Genomic DNA, 18,808 nt, shown 5'->3' with positions numbered 1-18,808 from the left:
ATAAAACATAAGGCAGATTTGGACATCTGGAATATGTTTTTTGATGATTCAAATAGAAACTGGCAACAATTAGAATTTGATGCAAAGTCCAGATATATAAACAGTGACTGGTGGTTGGGAATACCAGCAGAAGGACAAGATAAGATATACCATTAAAAAGTTACCTTCTTTTTCTTTTCTTTTTTCACTATACTTTGTTTAATTCAAATGTAGCAATCTTTTTATGTATCACCTTGGGTTTTTCTTTTCTATTTTCTTTGTATTGCAATATTATAACAATCCATATAGATTTAAACAAAAGTCCAGAAACTTCTCATTTGGTGACTGATTTATTGTCAAGATTTATAAGCCAAATATTTTTTATCTGATTCTGGATATTACAAATTCAAAATAAGACAAGACACAGATTTAAGTTAACCTTTAAGCTTTATTTTGTAATACTTCCTAATATTTACAACCATTTTAAATATATCTTTGGCAATGGTAAGGATGTGTATACATATATAGACCAGTACTTTATGTTAATAGTGTATATAACACTGTTTTACTTTTAAGTAAAATAATCACAGAAATACATATGTTTCTGAATGGCAAATAATGTTCACATCCTGTTACACTTGGCATTGAGCCAACTGCAGGCTTACGAACTTGGTTGCTTAAGGTGTGTTCATACTCTTACTACGCAATCCCACTTTGTTCCTATTTTTGTTTCTGGGAAACGTTTTGCTAAAAAAACTTTGCTAGGATTTACCTTCTTCGACATCTACTGTAGCTACTTTTTGTGGTCTCCATCACTTAAATATAGGAAAAACTGATTCAATGCAAATGTCACCTACAACTTAAAGCTACCTCTCTCTATAGACATCCCCGATGCAAAGAACTGTAATGGCATGTGGGAATGACCTTGCAAGACAGGAGAGAGAAATGTAAATTGGACAACTAGCATGTAGTAGACAACTTAGCCCTCAAAAGGAGGGAGGGTATGGGAAATGTTTTAGAAGAGACCCTCCCTAGTTTTCTGTAAAGCAAAAGGAAAGTGGGGGTGGAATACTTTCACTCTTGCAAGATTTTTGTAACATAGCAATAAAGGTAGTACTCCTGATTGTGCTTCTTGTCTGGACTGCCTCAAAGAACTAACTGTTGTGGAGCGGCGGAATAACCTGAGGCAAACTCGGAGCGAACTTCAGCTGTTACTTTATTGAGACAATAAAGGGTTGCTGAGGCTGCCGCGCTAACAAGGCAGCCAGCTGGCGGACAACAGCTGATGTCGTTTGACAGCTCCCTTTTATAGCCGGATGTCAAACAGCATCAGCCAATAGGAATGGTCCGTGTTCCCGCTGGAAACACGGACCGGAGTGAAGACTTCGGCTTTAGTCTATTGCGAGCGCCACACTAACAAAAACTCATTTTAGGGGGATAGCCTCCCCAGATCTTTCTCTTGTCATGGAACTCCATTTGTTGTTAGGACAGAATACAAGAGCAGAGCAGAATAGAATCGTTGGAAGGGACCTTGGAGGTCTTCTAGTCTAACCTCCTGCTCAAGCAGCAAACCCTAAACCAATTCAGACAAATGGTTGTCTGATGTCGTCTTACAAACTCTCAGGGTTGCAGCATTCACAATTTCTGGAGGCAATTTGTTCCACTTATTGTTTTCAAGGAAATTTCTCCTTAGTTCTAGATTACTTCTCTCCTTGATTAGGGGCCGTCCATTGTTTCTTGTCTTGCCTTCAGGTGCTTTGGGGAATAGCTTGACTCCTTCTTCTTTGTGGTAACCCCTGAGATATTGGAACACTGCTATCATGTCTCCCCTAGTCCTTCTTTTCATTAAACTAGACGTAGGCCGATTCAACTGGGTGGGGGGGATGAATCTAGATCTAGGATAAATTCTTGCACTATTGTTACCAGAAGATGGTTGTCTGAAACCACTTTTAAACAGTGGTTTTTCTGTGATGTTATGTATAGCAGGATCCCCAACCCCTGGTCCTGGATGCTTGCGGGAGACCATTTTCTCTGCTGCCATTGCTGCTGCCGATCTGCAGAGCTGAAAAAGTTGGGTACTAATCTGATATGGAGAGAGACCCCATATTGCAGAGGTCAGAGGTGGGATGAAGATCAACATGTGATGGAACAGTAAATGCTGTGACTATTTTATACATTATGCTGTCTCTCAGGACTGGCCACCTGAAGTTATTTGAGATACGTTTAACAGGCTAAATGTAACAAAAACCCATGGACAAAACAAAGAGCAAAGACCTTTTCTTAGTAAAGCAAATGGAAGACAAAAATGATTTTTGAAGATGTCCATTACTTTGGAAAACAAAATTGTTGAAATATGTTTCTCTCACTGAGATTATAATTTAGCTTTGACGTGAATGGCAACAAATGGATCCTCAGCAAAATTGCTAATGTTAAAATCAGCAGTGCCATTTCCATTGACCTGGATTTTAATTCCGGTACAGGTATTATTACCCTCCTTCTGTCCAGATATAATATCACAGTAAATTCCTTTAGGAAGGCCAGTTTGTAACGTGGCAATCAGATTCCTATTAATAAAGGAAAGTATTCAAATTAGGCAAATGTAGTGATTTTATATGATACACTTTTATTCCCTAGATTTAATTTTGTTGCTCTGAGACTATAGTTTTGTAATACAATGCCTAACATTGGCATCCAATTTCCCAGTCCCAAATCAAAGTGTTGTCTTTTAGCATTTAAAGTCCCAAAGTAGATTATGTCAGGCTAATCTTTCATATGTATGTATGTATGTATGTTTTCTTAAGTTTTCGCAGGTACTTACATGTATGGTATTCAGCTTTGTTCGGGTATTTTCCCATGTCATTATAGTTGTGCTTTTAAAGTTGTAGCAACGTTTTGGCAGAATCTCATCTGCCATCATCAGGCTTCTGTATTGTGTTCGTCTGTGAGTCAGACTTTCACAGCCGTTTCTGTTTTAAATTTGGGGCTAGCCTACTGCTGTGCCAGAATGGTTTTTTCTTCATCCTGATTGGTTGGGAGTCTTGGTCTGTGTGCAAACTCCAAGACGAATAAACACACCTAGACCTACATACCTGTACCCGTGAAAACCTATAAACACACACACATATATTTTCTTAAGTTTTTGCGGGTACTTACATGTATGGCATTCAGCTTTGTTCGGGTATTTTCCCATGTCATTATAGTTGTGCTTTTAAAGTGGTAGCAACGTTTCGGCAGAATCTCATCTGCCATCATCAGGCTCTGAACAAAGCTGAATGCCATACATGTAAGTACCCACAAAAACTTAAGAAAACAAATATATATATATATATACACACACACACACACACACACACACACATACATACATCATCTTTTCATGTACTTCATTTGTTTAAGAATGTTTTGAGTTGAAATCATAAGAATTGGCTTATGGAGCCCAATTGTTTTGCAAAGTAGTTTGTACACTACCATCGCTATTAGTTTGTGAGTTGTGTGCGACCATATTCTTCTTTCAATAGTAGTTGGAAAAGGTGCAAACCCAAAGATCAGCTAAAAGCTGGCCAAAGTTATTGGAAGTCATGCAGCATATTAACTAATTAATTAATTATGATTCTAATAAATAAGCAAAATGCAATAAACAATGTCCTGAGATTATCTGCATCTGACTAACCTGATCGTTTGAGACAGATAGTAGCAGGAGTGGGATTCAGACGATTTGGGCTGGTTCAGGCGAACCAGATGTTAAATTTAAATCTGGTTTGCTGAACCGGCAGTTGAACCGACTGGCTGGCCCCGCCCTGACCACCCTGCCTTACACTGCACCTCCCAGAAGTCTCCATATGGGCCATTTTGGATGCAGGTAAGTGCAGGGTCCACGCGGAGGCTCTGGGAGGGAGAAAAACAGCCCTCCCGAAAAGTCCAGAAGTCTGGAAACAGGCCTGTTTCCAGCTTCTGGAGGACTTCTAGAGCCCAGGAGAGGCTGTTTTTGCCCTCCCAGAGGCCCGAGGGGAAAACTCCGGACTCTGGAGAAGGTGAAAAACAGCCCTCTCAGAAGTTCCGGTAGGCCACACTCACCAAGCAACTAGGCAGAGAACCGGTTGCTGTGATTTTTTAATCCCACCCCTGGATAGTAGCCTTTCCAAGCCCAGTACATTCCAGAATTCTGCACTACAGATCCCATATTCTCTAGCCAGAAAAAAACAAGGGCAAGGTTAGATGAAGTTTATGGTGTCTGTAGACATTTGTTTGGGAAATGCTGCAGTGTAGTCCCTAGTTCCGACAAGAGGTCTGTATCCTGTATGTAAAATCCCTGTTTACTTACCAGTCATCATTATTGAAGACAATAAATCCCTGGTTACCACGACCAAATGCCACTTGATTGCTGTTGTTATCCCACCAATTGGTAAATGGTTGCCCATCCACAACATTGCGGAAAATAACCATATTCCTTGGAGAAAAAAAGGAGAAATAGTTATTCAAAATCTTGACTTACATTAGTTTGATGTGTTACATGTGTTACATGTCCCAGCTTGATGTGTTGCATGTTCTGATTGGAAATTATGGGAACTGATGACCAACTGGTCTGGAAGATGACAGGATCTGGGAAGCATGCATATCTTGTTGTTAGAATAGGAATTGTGAAATTTTCTAACCTTATTTGACGCCACCGATGTTCACAGATCCAGCCATTGCCACAGGTAGTGTCTGGATTAATTGTTACAGACTTAATTGATCCATCTTCATAACTTGGGGGACCAACCCAGGAATTAATATCCTGGTGGTTAAATACAAATTAAACATGAAAAGAAAATGTAAAAATAAATAAATAAAACAAGTGAGATTAAAATATACAAACTAGACTAGGCTATCTGATGATCATAAATTCATTTTCTTTCTTTTATGCAAAAATTCCATAAAGGGTTTCCAGTCAGCAATAAATGTCTTTTCTTTAATCAAATGTCAATTGAGCCATCTCAGTAAATTCTATCACCTTCACTGACCATTCCTATGTTTGTTTGTTTGTTTGTCTAAGTTTATTTGCAGCACATCTCCTAATTTTTTCTATCTTTGTGCATACAAAAATTTCACTGTGGTTATCATATACAAAAACAGAATTCCATTTTTTTCCAACTATTTATCCCTGAAACCCAAGAGGAAGACTTATATAGGCAAATCAATTAATAATGTAACAGAAATTCAGAATTTATCTTCTAGTCCTGTGATGGTGAACCTATGGCACGCATGCCACAGGTGACACACAGAGCCATTTGTGCCGGCATGCAAGCTGCAGGAAAACTTACCTCACTGCGCATGTGCATGCCTCACAGCTGATTTTCGGCCAGTTTGAGGCCTTTTTCGGCCTCCCAAAGGCTTGAGGAAGGCTTCTACAAGCTTTGTAGGCCGAAATCTAGCCCCGTTTCATCACTTCCAGTATTTTTGGAAAAACAGGAAGTGGTGAAACAGGGCTAAATTTCAGCCTACAAAGCTTGTAGAAGCCTGCAGAAGCCTTCCTCAAGCCTTTGGGAGGCCGAAAAAGGCCTCAAACTGGCTGAAAATCAGCTGTGAGGTGCAGTGTGGGTAAGGAGGCGGCGGGGTGGGGTGGAGTGTGGGATTGCGCGCGCATGTGTAGGGGACATGGGGGGGCACGCATTGCCTTCTGGGTGCTGGTACACAAGTGCGAGTGTGCAAGCATGTGCTCAATTTTTGGCACAGGAGCCCAAAAAGGTTAGCCACCACTGTTTTAGTCCAACTCCCTGCTCAAGCAGGAAAACTTATATATCATTTCAGAATTTGTCAGATATGGTATAGGATATCCTGCTTGAGCAGAGGGTTGGACTAGAAGACCTTCAAGGTCCTTTCCAACTCTGTTATTCTCTTATCTTCCATTGTCTGGCTCTTGTCCAGCCCATTACTAAGTTCAGGGTCAGCACAACCTTTGGAGCTACAGACCAGATGCTAACCAAGCATGATCTCTTTTATTCATTTACGTATTAAATATATTTGGCACCTATAGGCTGTAAGTTTCATGTAGGTGTAGCAAACTTTCTCAACCATGTTATGCCTCTTGATCACTTTAAGGGTCCCAGCAAGTGGGATGGCTTGGTTAACAGACAAAAAAGCTTTGATGAGGGGATATTTCATTCTTCAAATCCATAGAGAACTATAAACGATATGCTAGGAATGCCTTTGCCCCACAGATTCCCTATCTCTGGTACAGATATTAAACAGTGTTATGAAATATTGCCAAGGATGAAGAGGAATCAGCCTGGTCACAACATTGTTCTAATAAAAGGCATCCATCAGGCATCCAAGATTCCCTCTCAATACATAATTAATAGATGCTGCTCATTTCCCCAAGCTGTTTGTTAAGTTTACAAAAGAGACACTGACCTCTCCATTTTCAAAATATCTTGGCCAGCTGAAACTTGACATGATCCTTGTAAAGCCATATGGATGTGCAAGCATGAAGCCAACTCCCATTTTATAGAGCCTAAATATGAAATTTAAAAAAAGGCAGAGAAACTCATATTTGTATTTCTCTAGCAAGAGAAACTCAGTCAGGCTTTCTGGACCCAATGATTTTGGTGTCTGAGATCAAGAGAAAAAAAATACCTAACTTCATTCCATATACACAGAAGCAATTGGGTTGACAAATCTTTCTTCGGCACAGGTATTTTAATGGACTTGTTTTTTTTCTCTGAGGTTTCTGGGCTGCCACCTGGCTAGTTTAAGGGATGCAGAAAAGGCTGTGTAGCACACACAGTTCTGCCTACCAAAACAGGGGAAGAACTGAAAAAACTCAATAAGAATAGTTTTGAGAATTGTTGCTACTATCCCAAATCCTCCTACTTGTGGCAGTTGTCCCAATTAGTCTAAGAAACATCTGGCGGAGGGACCTTCAGAAGTCCTTCTCACCTGGAATCCCAGAAGGTTAAAATAGAAGCTCCACCACCTCCGTGACTTCTCTGGTTATCATGATTATCCACAAAGACAACAGCTTTATCAGAAGGCATAAAACTCCAGCCTTCGCCCCAGTTCCTTAAAAAAAAAAAAAAAAAAAGACAGCAAGAGTCAGTTTAAGTGAACACAATATGTCAATGAGCTAGGAATCTTTTTTAAAAAGCGGAAAGCTACATTACTTCAAATAAGACATCTTTTCTCCATGCCACTTGCGAATGACTGTCCCTAGTTTGGCACCATATTTGAATTCAGTTACTCGGCCGTTTCCAAAGTACTCACTGGATGAAATGGCCTCCCCACCTTGATCAATCACCTGGTGAAAATCAGAAGGAAAAATATTGTGGCATGCAACCTTAAATTTAAAAAAGCACTATATATCTTGCATAAATATACCTGACAACATCTCCTGATAAAATAAAGTAATGGAGAAATCCAATATGCAGTCTATGTTGAATAAGATCCTCCTTCTCATTAAGCTAAATACATTTTGTTTGTCTGTAGTTTAGCTTGTTGTAAAAATGATGTCAATGAGGTTTCTAAACCAGGATTTAAGTTTTAGTATGAACCCAACCATGTAAACCATGGCTTATTGAATTACATAAACACAGACATAATAATTCAGCTCCACCTTTGCCTTCAAGCTAATCAAATAGGATTGCCTGGTTCACACATCTCTGGTGTTAACTTTCAAGAAATACAAAATCACTTCATATTACTTGCTTTTCAGTGGAGCCAGTTCACACATACAATTAGGAATCTTCAAATTTTGCTAATAAATTCATAGATATATTGACCAGAATAGCTTAACATCAAAATGTGTGGGGGGGGGGGGGAATAAAGATGTTGCAAGGCTGTTACCTACAAAAAGCTAAGAAATTGTTTTTAAATTATTTTCATTAGGTGGCTTATAACAAGTAAGGTTATGTTTTCATGCTGTTCTGCTTCCAGCTTTGGCTTTTATTTAGAGCTGGAGGCCTAAGAAAATGTTCAACCTTGCCTTTTTTCCAATGTTTGATATGTATTTGAAATTGATCCTTTGATATGTATTTGAAAGATATGTAGGCAGTTTACCTCTTGGAAGATGAATGGCCTTGTCCCTTCAGCAAACCATTTCGTGTTGAGATGTTTTAGTTTGTCTAAAAAGGCTTTCATATCCCCAGGCCACATGTGCTTGGCAGCATCTATGCGAAATCCTGCTACACCAATGTCAATTAGGTGATTCATATATTCCGCAACTTTGGAACGCACATAATCCTTCTCTAGTGCAAGATCAAGAAGACTAACAAGGCGACAGTTCCGAACCTGTTCAGAAAGTTCATTTAAAGAAATCAACATATCCAACACACTTTTTTTAACATAAAACAGACTCTAAATCAAAAGTCTTCAAACTTGGCAAGTTTAAGATTTGTGGACTTCAACTCCCAGAATTTCTGAGCTAACTGACTGGAGGAGGAATTCTGGGAGTTGAAGTCCACAAGTCTTAAAGCTGTCAAGTTTAAAGACCCCTGCTCTAAATAGTCTTCAAAGTTATTCTTGGACTCTGGCAGCCAAAGAAAATTTCAGTTTGTTTGTTTATTTATTTGTATCCTAACCTTTATTATTTTGACAAGTAATTCAAGGTGGCAAACTTATCCAACACACCTTCTTCCTTGTGAGGTGAGTTGGACTGAGAGAGAGGGACGAGGCCAAGGTCATCCAGCTGGCTTTTATGATTAAGGTGGGACTAGAAGGCCCAGTCTATAGAACTCAGAGCTACCCAAGAGTTAGTCTGAGGTAAGATGGGTGGCTAAATAAATAAATAAACAAACAAATAAATAAATAAATCTCAAGTTGAGGGGTCAACCTCTCAGATGGGTTGCAATGATAAAATTTAGAATTACAGGAGGTTGTCATTTAAACATAATCTTATGTTAAAATCCCTAGCTATATGTGAGAACCAAGAACTATTAATGCAGATTTTTGTTTTTGACCAGATTTCTACAATTTAAAGGTGAGGGGTGTTAGGGGGGTATATATCATTTACAAGGATGAAATTCTCGTGGATGGCTGCTAAAAGGATCTAGAAGAGTGAGCTCAGCATTAAGACTGAATTCAAATTCGAGTTTGTTTATTACAAACCCAAGGCCAGATACAAAGAAGACAGCAATAGCACTTAGATTTCTATACTGCTTCACAATGCTTTACTGTTGTCTCCAAGCAGTTTCCAGAGTCAGCATATTGCCCCCAACAATCTGGCTCCTCATTTTAACAACCTCAGAAGGATGAAAGGTAGAGTCAACCTTGAGCCGGTGAGAATCAAACTGCTGAACTGCTGGCAGCCAGCAATCGGCAGAAGTAGCCTGCAGTACTGCATTCTAACCATTGAGCCCTAACAAAAAGCATTGCGTTTTTCTATATACATGTATACGTGCAGAAGAGAAAAACAATAAGCAGGGACTCAAAGTAATTAAGAACATTGTTATTAAAATAAGCCCCCCAATATAAGAAGTTCCAATGCTAAATAACGGTATTATGACTGACAGATATGGATTCTCAAGTCTACACGGAATCTCTCTCAACCTGTCTCAGAGACTGCCAGAAGTTGACAAAGACTCTACAACCTTCAGGATACAGATTACTAGCTGCTAGGTTTCTGAAATAAAATAATATCAAACTAGGTAATATAAGTCATGAAAGCAGGATTCCTTGTTCTGACTTCATACTCAGCAATATTCCAGGAGAGCAGTGACAATTATTCAGGCAATCATGTGAGTCAATTGAGACTTCCAATGTTCCTCAAGCAACAAAAGGCTATTTGCATTGGCATCCTGCCCATGAAGAGATGCCAGCTAGCAGGTCTTCTTAGAAGAGGTCTAAACTGGCGCTAAGGGTCAGTTCATCCAGCTCTTCAAATCAGTCCCATTCCCTCAAACCTTGGTCAGTCTGAGCAGAAGTTAATTATGCTAGCTCTGCTTCTTCACCCATCCTTCATCCCTTTAATTTCAAGGTGTCTTATGGAGAAGGATAAGGATATAAGGATGCTTCCCGCCAAGCCCACAAAATTGGAACAGAGTGAAATTACCACAAGTTCGGATACCTAAGATACACGCTGTTTTCTTAAAATAGAAAGCATATTTTATACATTTTAAAAAATCATAACACATTAAAATGTCTCAGAGGAGCCATTGCAGCTGAGGTCTTGACAATTCTCCCAAAACCAATTCACCTTGCATTTGGGCGGGGGGAGGGGGGGGAGGGAGAACAGTTTCTATTCTCCCAACCTTTTTTATGTCTCCAGTTTTCAGTAATGTGTTTCCAGTCCGTTACCTGTTACTGATCTGATTATCTGTGGTTGCTACAGTTCTTCTGCAATCAGTACTAAATATTATTATACTTGATGTATTTTGCTTTTTTAAAGTTTATTTTGCAAACAGTCCAGAGAGATTGTTGGCAGTACAAATACTTGCTTATTGCCATCAATGAATAAAACTGACTTTGAAAATTCATTCACTCTGAGCAGGTAATTCCTCTGTGCCCAGCATAAAATATAATGCAGGAATATAGCACAGCGTCCTCTCATGATTAAAAAAAAGGATCGTGTGGAGACTCAGCAGGTAGCTTTCTCTATGGGTAGAACTACCATGCACTCATCAGAGTCTTAATGTATTAATGGTTTCATTTAAGACATACTACTACATGGCAATATACAGCTCCAGAACTGCTGAAGCAGAAAGTACTGAACCAATGTTTATTTTGAGTAGCAATAGCAATGGCACTTAGACTTGCTTCACAGTGCTTTACAGCCCTCTCTAAGTGATTTACAGAATCAGCATATTGCCCCCAGCAATCTGGGTTCTCATTTTACCGACCTTGGAAGGATGGAAGACTGAGTCAACCTTGAGCCGGTCAGGATCGAACTCCTGGCAATGGGTAAAATTAGCCTGCAACACTGTGCCACCATAACTCTTTCTACCACATTTATAGATCCCATCAAGCTATAGTGTAGAATAGAAGTACACATTATGTGTCTGTGTGAGCATACATGTGTGTGTACATACTGTATTTGGTGTGTGTGTGTGTGTGTGTGTGTGTGTGTGTGTGTGTGAGAGAGAGAGAGAGAGAGAGAGAGAGAGAGAGAGAGAGAGAGAGAGAGAGAGAGATGTCATATGTAAGACCTAGCACTGAAAAAAGATGTGATCACAGAATGAACAGGAGAAAGAAAAGGTTTGTCAATTTTGGAAGGCGGTGCTGGAAGGTTTAATGAGCAAGCTGGCAGAGACTTAAATAACACATTTTGCCCCTTAAATTCCCCTTAACATGGGTAAAAAAATAGCCTGGCATTGGTGAGAATAGTGTGTTTTTAAGGAGCGTAAAAAAGGGACCTGGAATCAATCTCCTTGCAAGGCTTAAATCATAAATTTTGTAAATTCCTCTAACCACAGGTGCAAATATCTGCCCTTTCTACTTTGTTAAGACTTCTAATGTGGCACAGGAACCACATGCAGTCCACAGATTTCTGACCCGCTATTTCGCAAGGAAAGATCCAGTCTAGCTAAGCCTTAATTGCACCTTTAATCATCTTTACCACAACAAATAAAACTTAAGAAACCTTTACCTATGCATTTACCAGAAGTTATGATTTCATCTAACTCATAAACTGTGGTCAGTATTTACTACTTTAAGTCAGTTTCATGGCTCAAACTGTCATTCATGTTAACCATATGTTGTCAGTTTGGATGACAGAAGAAGTTATAGCTAAGTGAACATGAAAGCAAAACTGGTCAGTTATATTTTCGTAGTCCTCCTGAAAAGGACACATCCAAGCCCAGCCACAGCTCTCAAATGGGGGGCACTGGGACCCAGAAATGCTTGCATCTTTATATAGCTCACAGCCAATATGGAAGATTCTGCCCAAGAAATCCTAATTGATTTTTGACAAATTTTATTCTTCTGCTCAGATTACATATAATTCTAGTAAACCACACACACATGCATACATGAATTTTACTTGTATCTACTTTCATGCGTCCATTGTCATAGTGACACTCAAGCTTAAATCCTGTGAAATACTGAACTAATTTGGTCTAGTGGTTAAGGCACAAAGGCACCTTAGAAAACAGGAGATTGTGAGTTCAAGTCCTGTCTTAGCATGAAAGCCAGCTGGGTGACTTTGAGCCAGTCATATTTATTTTATTTATCTTTATCTATCTATCTATTTATCTACTGAATTTATTGAATTTATATTGCTACTTATTCGCCCATAGAGACTCTTCACTCAATTTACCTCACAGGTTTGTTATTGTGAGCAAAAATAGGAGGAGGAAGATTTATTGGATATGTTTGCTACCTTGAGCTATTTGTAAAAAATAAAAAAGTCAGGATACAAATCAATTTTAAAATTAAAATTAAAATAATAAACTCATGAAAGATCAGCATATTGTTCTAGGGTGTTTGCATTCTATCTACAACTGCCAGAAACCTGGCTTAAGAATGAGGCTGTCCAAATGCAGTCTCACTGGGCATCACTGTTTCAATCATTTAAAAAATAACAGAATATACATATAAAGGTAGTCTTTGACTTACAACAGTTCATTTAGTGACCATTCGAAGTTACAACAGCACTGAAAAAGGTGATTGTGGACTCTTTTTCAGTTATGACCACTGCAGTATCCCTATGGTCACGTGATCAAAATTCAACCGTTTGGCAACTGACTCATATTTGTGAGGGTTGCATGATCCCAGGTCATGTGATTGCCTTTTGTGACCTTCTGACAAGCAAAGTCTCTGGGGAAGCCCAATTCCCTTAACAACTGTGTTACCAAGTTAACAACTCCAGTGATTCGCTTAACAACTGCAGCAAGAAAAGTCGTAAAATGGGTCAAAACTCACTTAACAAACGTCTCATTTAGCAACTGAAATTTGGGCTTAATTGTGGTTGTAAGTCGAGGACTACCTTTTAATGAATTCAGAAAAATACCTGGTCAGGATCATTGTAATTTTCTATCTCTCCACTGGCGGTTCTGCATTTCCAGTCATTGAAATCCCATCCAGAGTATGGTACAGCAGGAAAATCGTGCTTGTGTGAATCAAAGTAGCTTCCACATGTAGAATGGTGGCCAGATCCAGCAGCAGCTCCACACATGTGGTTGACAACAGTATCCACATAAATGTATACCTGAGCAGAGAATAGTTGATCAGATTAAAGCAAGTTGAAAGGAGGCTCTGTTCTAGGGGCATGGGAGCGAAGTGACATCAAGCGCGTCCTGAGACATCATCTTTCTTTAAGAACCCCATAATCCCTTATAGGGTGGAGTCTGGGCGACTGAATGGAGCTGAGTGTTTACTGGCCGGTGCCCTTCCTGTCACCAACGCAGAGCGATATTCAGTAGATATATCTCCATCATGCACAGAGAGAAAAATGTCTGCCTCTACCTAGGACCGAACTCACAGCCTCCTGATTGTGAGGTGAGAGCTCCACCTCTGGGTCACTTACCACTAAGCGCTTCCTAAGACCACCATGCATATTATAAAATCCATGCCCATCCCACAGTGATGTCACGATGACATCGTCCTGTGACATCATAACACTGTTCTGTGGCAATGTCATATGAACCTGGTCTTCATCTTTTTCTTTAGTCACGAACAAGATAGATATTCTGTGGTTTGTGAAAAAACACATTAATTTCTAGTCCATTGGAATTAAAAGTGTAGCTTAACAAAAATGAGACTCAAATTCCCTTATAAACTATAGATCAGAAAGTCTCCAAATCGATACTTGCACTCACAATTTGGCCTTAATTGGAAAATCATTTTCTCAAGGCAGTTTGGATACTACAACAGGAGGATATTAATAGTTAATCGATTGTAAAGATAACTAAGTAACAACACATGTAAACATTTGGAAGTGTTGTTATGCAATTGTAAGGTATTATAATTGCATATTCCCACTCTCTTACTGATATAATTCAAGATGCTGCAACATTTGCAAATTGCTTATATTCAACCTATCTTAGGAACACTTTCTCCCTTGGGCTTCTATTACTACCCTTGGAAGCTACTCAACTACCCTTCGAATGATACCATCTGTGCCCCAGGCTCAGTTAAAGGCATGCAAACCACATTCTTGGCAGGTGCCCCGTTCCCAATGATAAATTCTTTCCCACACTGATTTGCCAAAGTACCGTTCTGAGCTTTGTACGCTGGAAGCATCACTTTCAAAAGATATCAAATGAAAGACTTTGTGCTTGTGAGGGCAATCAATCCGTCCCTCCAGAACCTATCCAGTCCTAATTTACATTTCACCTTTGTAGGGCAGACATAAAGAGAGAAACAATGAAACAATTTACAAAAACCAGTAGATGATTTCACAGTCAGGATGAAGTTTGCTTTCCCATGCTGTGCTTTCTGAATGCTCTTTGCTGATCCTCCCTCCTTTCCAAATTTAGAGATAGCTGGTGGCTGGTTTGTGTTCCCAAAATAGCTCCCATTACTACACCTGTATTATTTAGACCCAGCTTGTAGACAGGGCTCCTAGGGAATGATCCAAAACATAGTTCTCCCAATTCCCGTTACAAGTAAGTCAACATGGACTCAAGTGTCTGATGTCAAATGTTAATTATGTCAAATATAATTTTTGTGATTCCTTACATTTCTAAGCACCGAGACTCACATGAATTACACTTCTTATCATTTTTGCAGGCTGAATGTTTCTGTATGTACAAATGGAATCATCACAGTAATATCATTATTATCATATCATCATATTATATAGCAGTAATATCTAAAATCAAGCCAGTAACTTTTTGTCTTCATTTTGTTAATTCAAAGAAAGAAGGACCTCAGGCAGTCTAGATTTTATCGCACCCCAAAAAATTTTTTCTGGAATGTGATTATTTGGAAGAGACTAATCTTAAATTAGATGACTGTAGGATATTCAAGACCATTTTCTAAATTAATCAAATTAAAATGATTCCATTTGAATTGATTAAACGAAGATGGTCTTACCACTAGTTTGAGAGAATGCAAGCTATAATTTAAGAATATGTATCACTATTAGGGAAGCAGAGTTAACTTGAACCGAAAGTCTTACACAGAATATCAGATCACTTACCCCAACTTTGTTACATCTGTTCACCATGTCTTTAAATTCAGTCTCATTTCCAGATCGTGTACAGAGCTTGTAGCTGACCGGTTGGTATCTTTCCCACCATGGTCTCCACCGTGTTGTAACGACAAGGTTTTCATTTGGAGGAGAGATCTGTGAATTAAATAACATCACCCAACAACACAGAGCATTATTTCAGTAGCTCAGTGGCAGGCTGAAAATACTTTTTGACATAGTCCATGGAACTATGCAAATTCTCTATGGTACAATCCTTACCTTGATTTGAAAGCACTTGGGTTTCTTAAGGAATACTTCTAAAAAACAGTTTGGAAATGCCCCATGTATAGAAAACCCAGCCTTTCCTTACTTTTTCCTCTTCAAGTTCATGGTTTTTCTTGAAATCAGAAACTTAAAAGAGTGACTAGAAATCCTATGAATTCTGCTTCAGTTAATCAAAAGCCAGTAAAATGCCTTATGTGTCCCTCACACAATTAGTTTTCCCATCCTTTCCAAATAAAACATTTATTAGGAGAAAACTGGGAGAACTAACTAGAAGACTAATTCATGGCAGGAGTGAACTACACTCTGAATTCCCCTCTATTACTTGACACCAAGAACATATAATCCATTTGATGCTCAGAATATTATTTGATCATAAGTGGGCAGTAGGCTTGCTTGCTCATTTGACAAAACATTGATTTCTACTGGACGGCAATAAATTTTGAATATGAAGTAAGATTGACTGCCTTATTTTCAATGCAAACAGCAACTTCTACTGAGGTAATAAAATAAACATGATGTATTGTACATGAAGCATATTTTTATGTCAGCTGCAGCCAACTAGAGACGTTGCTGTGTCTTTATTTTATATAATTTCATAAGAAAGTACTGGAGGAACATATAGAAGACCAGAACTCTAGTGAACATGTTAGCATGATAAATTAGATGTTACTCATTAAAGTAAGTTGTTTGCTATACATTCATTTAGAAAGTAAAATTAAAATACTGGTCCAGCTTGTTATATTACATGAGTAGTAATAATAATAATAATATCCCATTATTTTTCTATTTCTTTGGAATAATATGGGAACATATTTACCATCGGATGGAAAGGTAAAACAATCAGCATCTGATGGAGTATTATCATTAGCAAAATGGTCATCAGTAAAAATTCCTTAGCTTTAATACTCTACAGTGCTTTCATTTCCACAATCCCAATTATACAGTACATGATGTAGCCGTTAAAAATAACATGGCTTTTTTTTCCTGTTATGCTAGGAAGTCTTTATGATTGATGAAGTATTTAATTAAATGGTGGCTGAGGTGCTTGGATTGCCATAATGAAAATAAATGTTGAATAAATCAGCAATCTGATTGTCTGTTGATGCAACAACTTTTCCGCCAGTATCCATCTTACTACTTATTCATTTGCCTTCATTTAACCAACTTTTTAGCAACTAGTTGGATGCTTGAAAAGAAACTGAATTACAAATGTTATGCCTAATAAATCAGTTGGAACACTTACAGGAACATGTTAACTTCACACACCCAGTACAACAAAACACGAATTTACTCCACATCACAAATAAACTGATGCAACAATTTCACTGCCACGTCTTTACAAAAGGTTCATTCATTTTGGCCAGTCCTTCCCAAACCAAGCTGTTCTTTAGATATCCCAAAAGTGTTTTTCCCCCCCAAAAAAGCAACTGGACTTCATTTATTCCTTGAAGATGTTTCACTTTTCATCCAAGAAACTTCTTCAGCTCTGACTTCAAAGCTAAAGAAGCTTCTTGGATGAGAAGTGAATTATCTTCAAGGAAAAAAACAAAATCCAGTTGCCTTTTGGAGAAATAAAAACACTTTTGGGACAACTATGACCTGAATGACTGAGAATCTTCATTCACATTTGTCTATGGAGATTGTCAGTCATCCAGGTTGTGGTTGTCTCAAAGGCACTTTATTCAAGAGGCAACTGGACTTTCTGGTTTTTCTTTGAAGACGTTTCGCTTCTCATCCAAGAGCTGAAGAAGCTTCTTGGATAAGTGAAACATCTTCAAAAAAAAAAAAAAACAGAAAGTCCAGTCACCTCTTAAAAAAAGCACCTTTCTGACTCCATTTACATTGTTCTTTAGATGTATAAACTTCAACTCCCAGAATCCTAAGCAACTGCCACACTAACTGGGAAATCCTGGAAGTTGAGTCAGCATGCTTGAAAGATTATTTGGTGATTTATACCATGAAAAAAATCTCCACAGCCCTTCACTATTGTCAACATTGTTGAAATTTCAATTTAATGCAATATTTATTTTCTTGGAATCAGAGAAATTGTGTCAGAGACAAAGACTTCTTTCCCAGAAATTACCATCAAACTGTACCTACCTGAACTCCACCAAATCCATGAGGTGCTAAGTAACATTCGCATTCAAGAGCAATGTCATTCCAACGCCATTCAAAGAGGTGAACGATAGATGTTCTTCCAGGCAACATATTTGGATTATACTGAGCCCAACAAAGTTCCAGACCAGCAAGGAGAATTAAAATCCACATACTGCCTTGGGTAATGGGTCTTTCTCTGCTCCCAGTTGCCGTTTTCAGTACTGTATTTATATTTCTGGTACAGCTCAAAGTACACACCAGTCATGAGACATTCAACACAATTGGCTACATTTAATCAAAGGTCACAGCCACTTGATGGTTTAAACAAGAGAAACAGGTGAAGATAAAGAACTAAATTCCCCGGGGAAAACTTTGAATGCATAAACCAAGATAAGATTCAGAAGAATTAATTACATCCATGTCTTCTGCTAACTATATTAGATAATGTACTATCCGCTTCAAGGACATCTACAAATCAAAAGAAAAAAGATAAAAGACAGAGGTCTCCAGCACATAACAATCTATTCTTTATAACACTTATTCCCCCAAATCGCAGGAAATGATACATAATTTAGCCTAGCATTAAGCCATGGGAGCAGCCCAATATATTTGCCTGCCTGAGATTAAATTGCAAAAAGTATACAGCATCCTAAACCAAGAAATGTCACCTGAACCAATAAAAACCCATATAACTCTCCTCTTATCCCAATAATAAATACAGAATATAGTAAGGCATAAAGTCTTGCTACTTTTCTATGGCACCTGTGAGCTGAAGCAGTTGTTCTCTACACAAAGAATAGGGAGTTGATAGTTTGTCTTTCGCTCAACACCTATCTTGAATTTTGGGGGTCTTTTGAGTTCCGTAAACCAGATTTATTCTGCACTGGGGAAATTCTGCATGAAGTGCTATAACTATATAGTGAAGTGGCAGAGATGAGTTTTGCTTTGCTTATCTGTCACGAGTCTTGCCACCAAGGAGAGATGGGGGAATTCATATTTCATGTTTTAAAAATATATCCTTAAATTTGTGATGCAAAAGTTGGTTTGGAAAAGAAACACTATTATCTGAAAAGGGGGTGGGAGTTATTGTTTCCTATCAGGAGCTAATAAGAGATAATCATTTTTTCTGTTTTTGATCCTTTTTCCATTGATACCCCCACTGAGTAGCAGAAGCAGCTTTAATGTCCTAGAGGAGTGACAAACATTCTTATCAGGAGGTTAAGGTTTTTCATCAGTTCTCCAAAGATAGTTTTCACAAATATCAGTCAAGTCCATTTTAAAGTCCAAAGGTTGTAAGTTATAGGAGGTAAAATTCGAGCACCCTGTTTAATTCTCAAAAAAATTGCTTGTTGGGAGACAAGCAATGAAGTAGAGTAACCATCTTCATATCTTTTTTATGAGTTATCC

At 38.5% G+C, this 18,808-nt stretch overlaps 1 protein-coding gene across 1 annotated transcript; it reads right to left on the bottom strand.

The window, feature by feature from the left end:
- Positions 1-407: 407 nt before the first annotated feature.
- LOC113436161 (pancreatic alpha-amylase-like) lies at positions 408-17,572 on the bottom strand. Its single transcript, XM_026700427.2, has 10 exons — positions 17,405-17,572; positions 15,029-15,175; positions 12,896-13,093; positions 8,011-8,241; positions 7,119-7,252; positions 6,895-7,017; positions 6,370-6,469; positions 4,632-4,753; positions 4,301-4,426; positions 408-2,543 (listed from the first exon to the last, which is right to left on the bottom strand). The coding sequence occupies exons 1-10, from the start codon at positions 17,570-17,572 to the stop codon at positions 2,351-2,353; spliced, it is 1,542 nt and encodes a 513-aa protein (XP_026556212.2). The 3' UTR covers positions 408-2,350.
- Between the last annotated feature and the right edge of the window lie 1,236 nt (positions 17,573-18,808).

Source organism: Pseudonaja textilis, chromosome 3, assembly GCF_049901715.1.
Source record: "Pseudonaja textilis isolate UNSWEBS1 chromosome 3, rPseTex1.2, whole genome shotgun sequence".
Lineage (NCBI taxonomy): Eukaryota > Metazoa > Chordata > Lepidosauria > Squamata > Elapidae > Pseudonaja > Pseudonaja textilis.
This window is presented reverse-complemented; position numbering and strand designations above follow the sequence as displayed.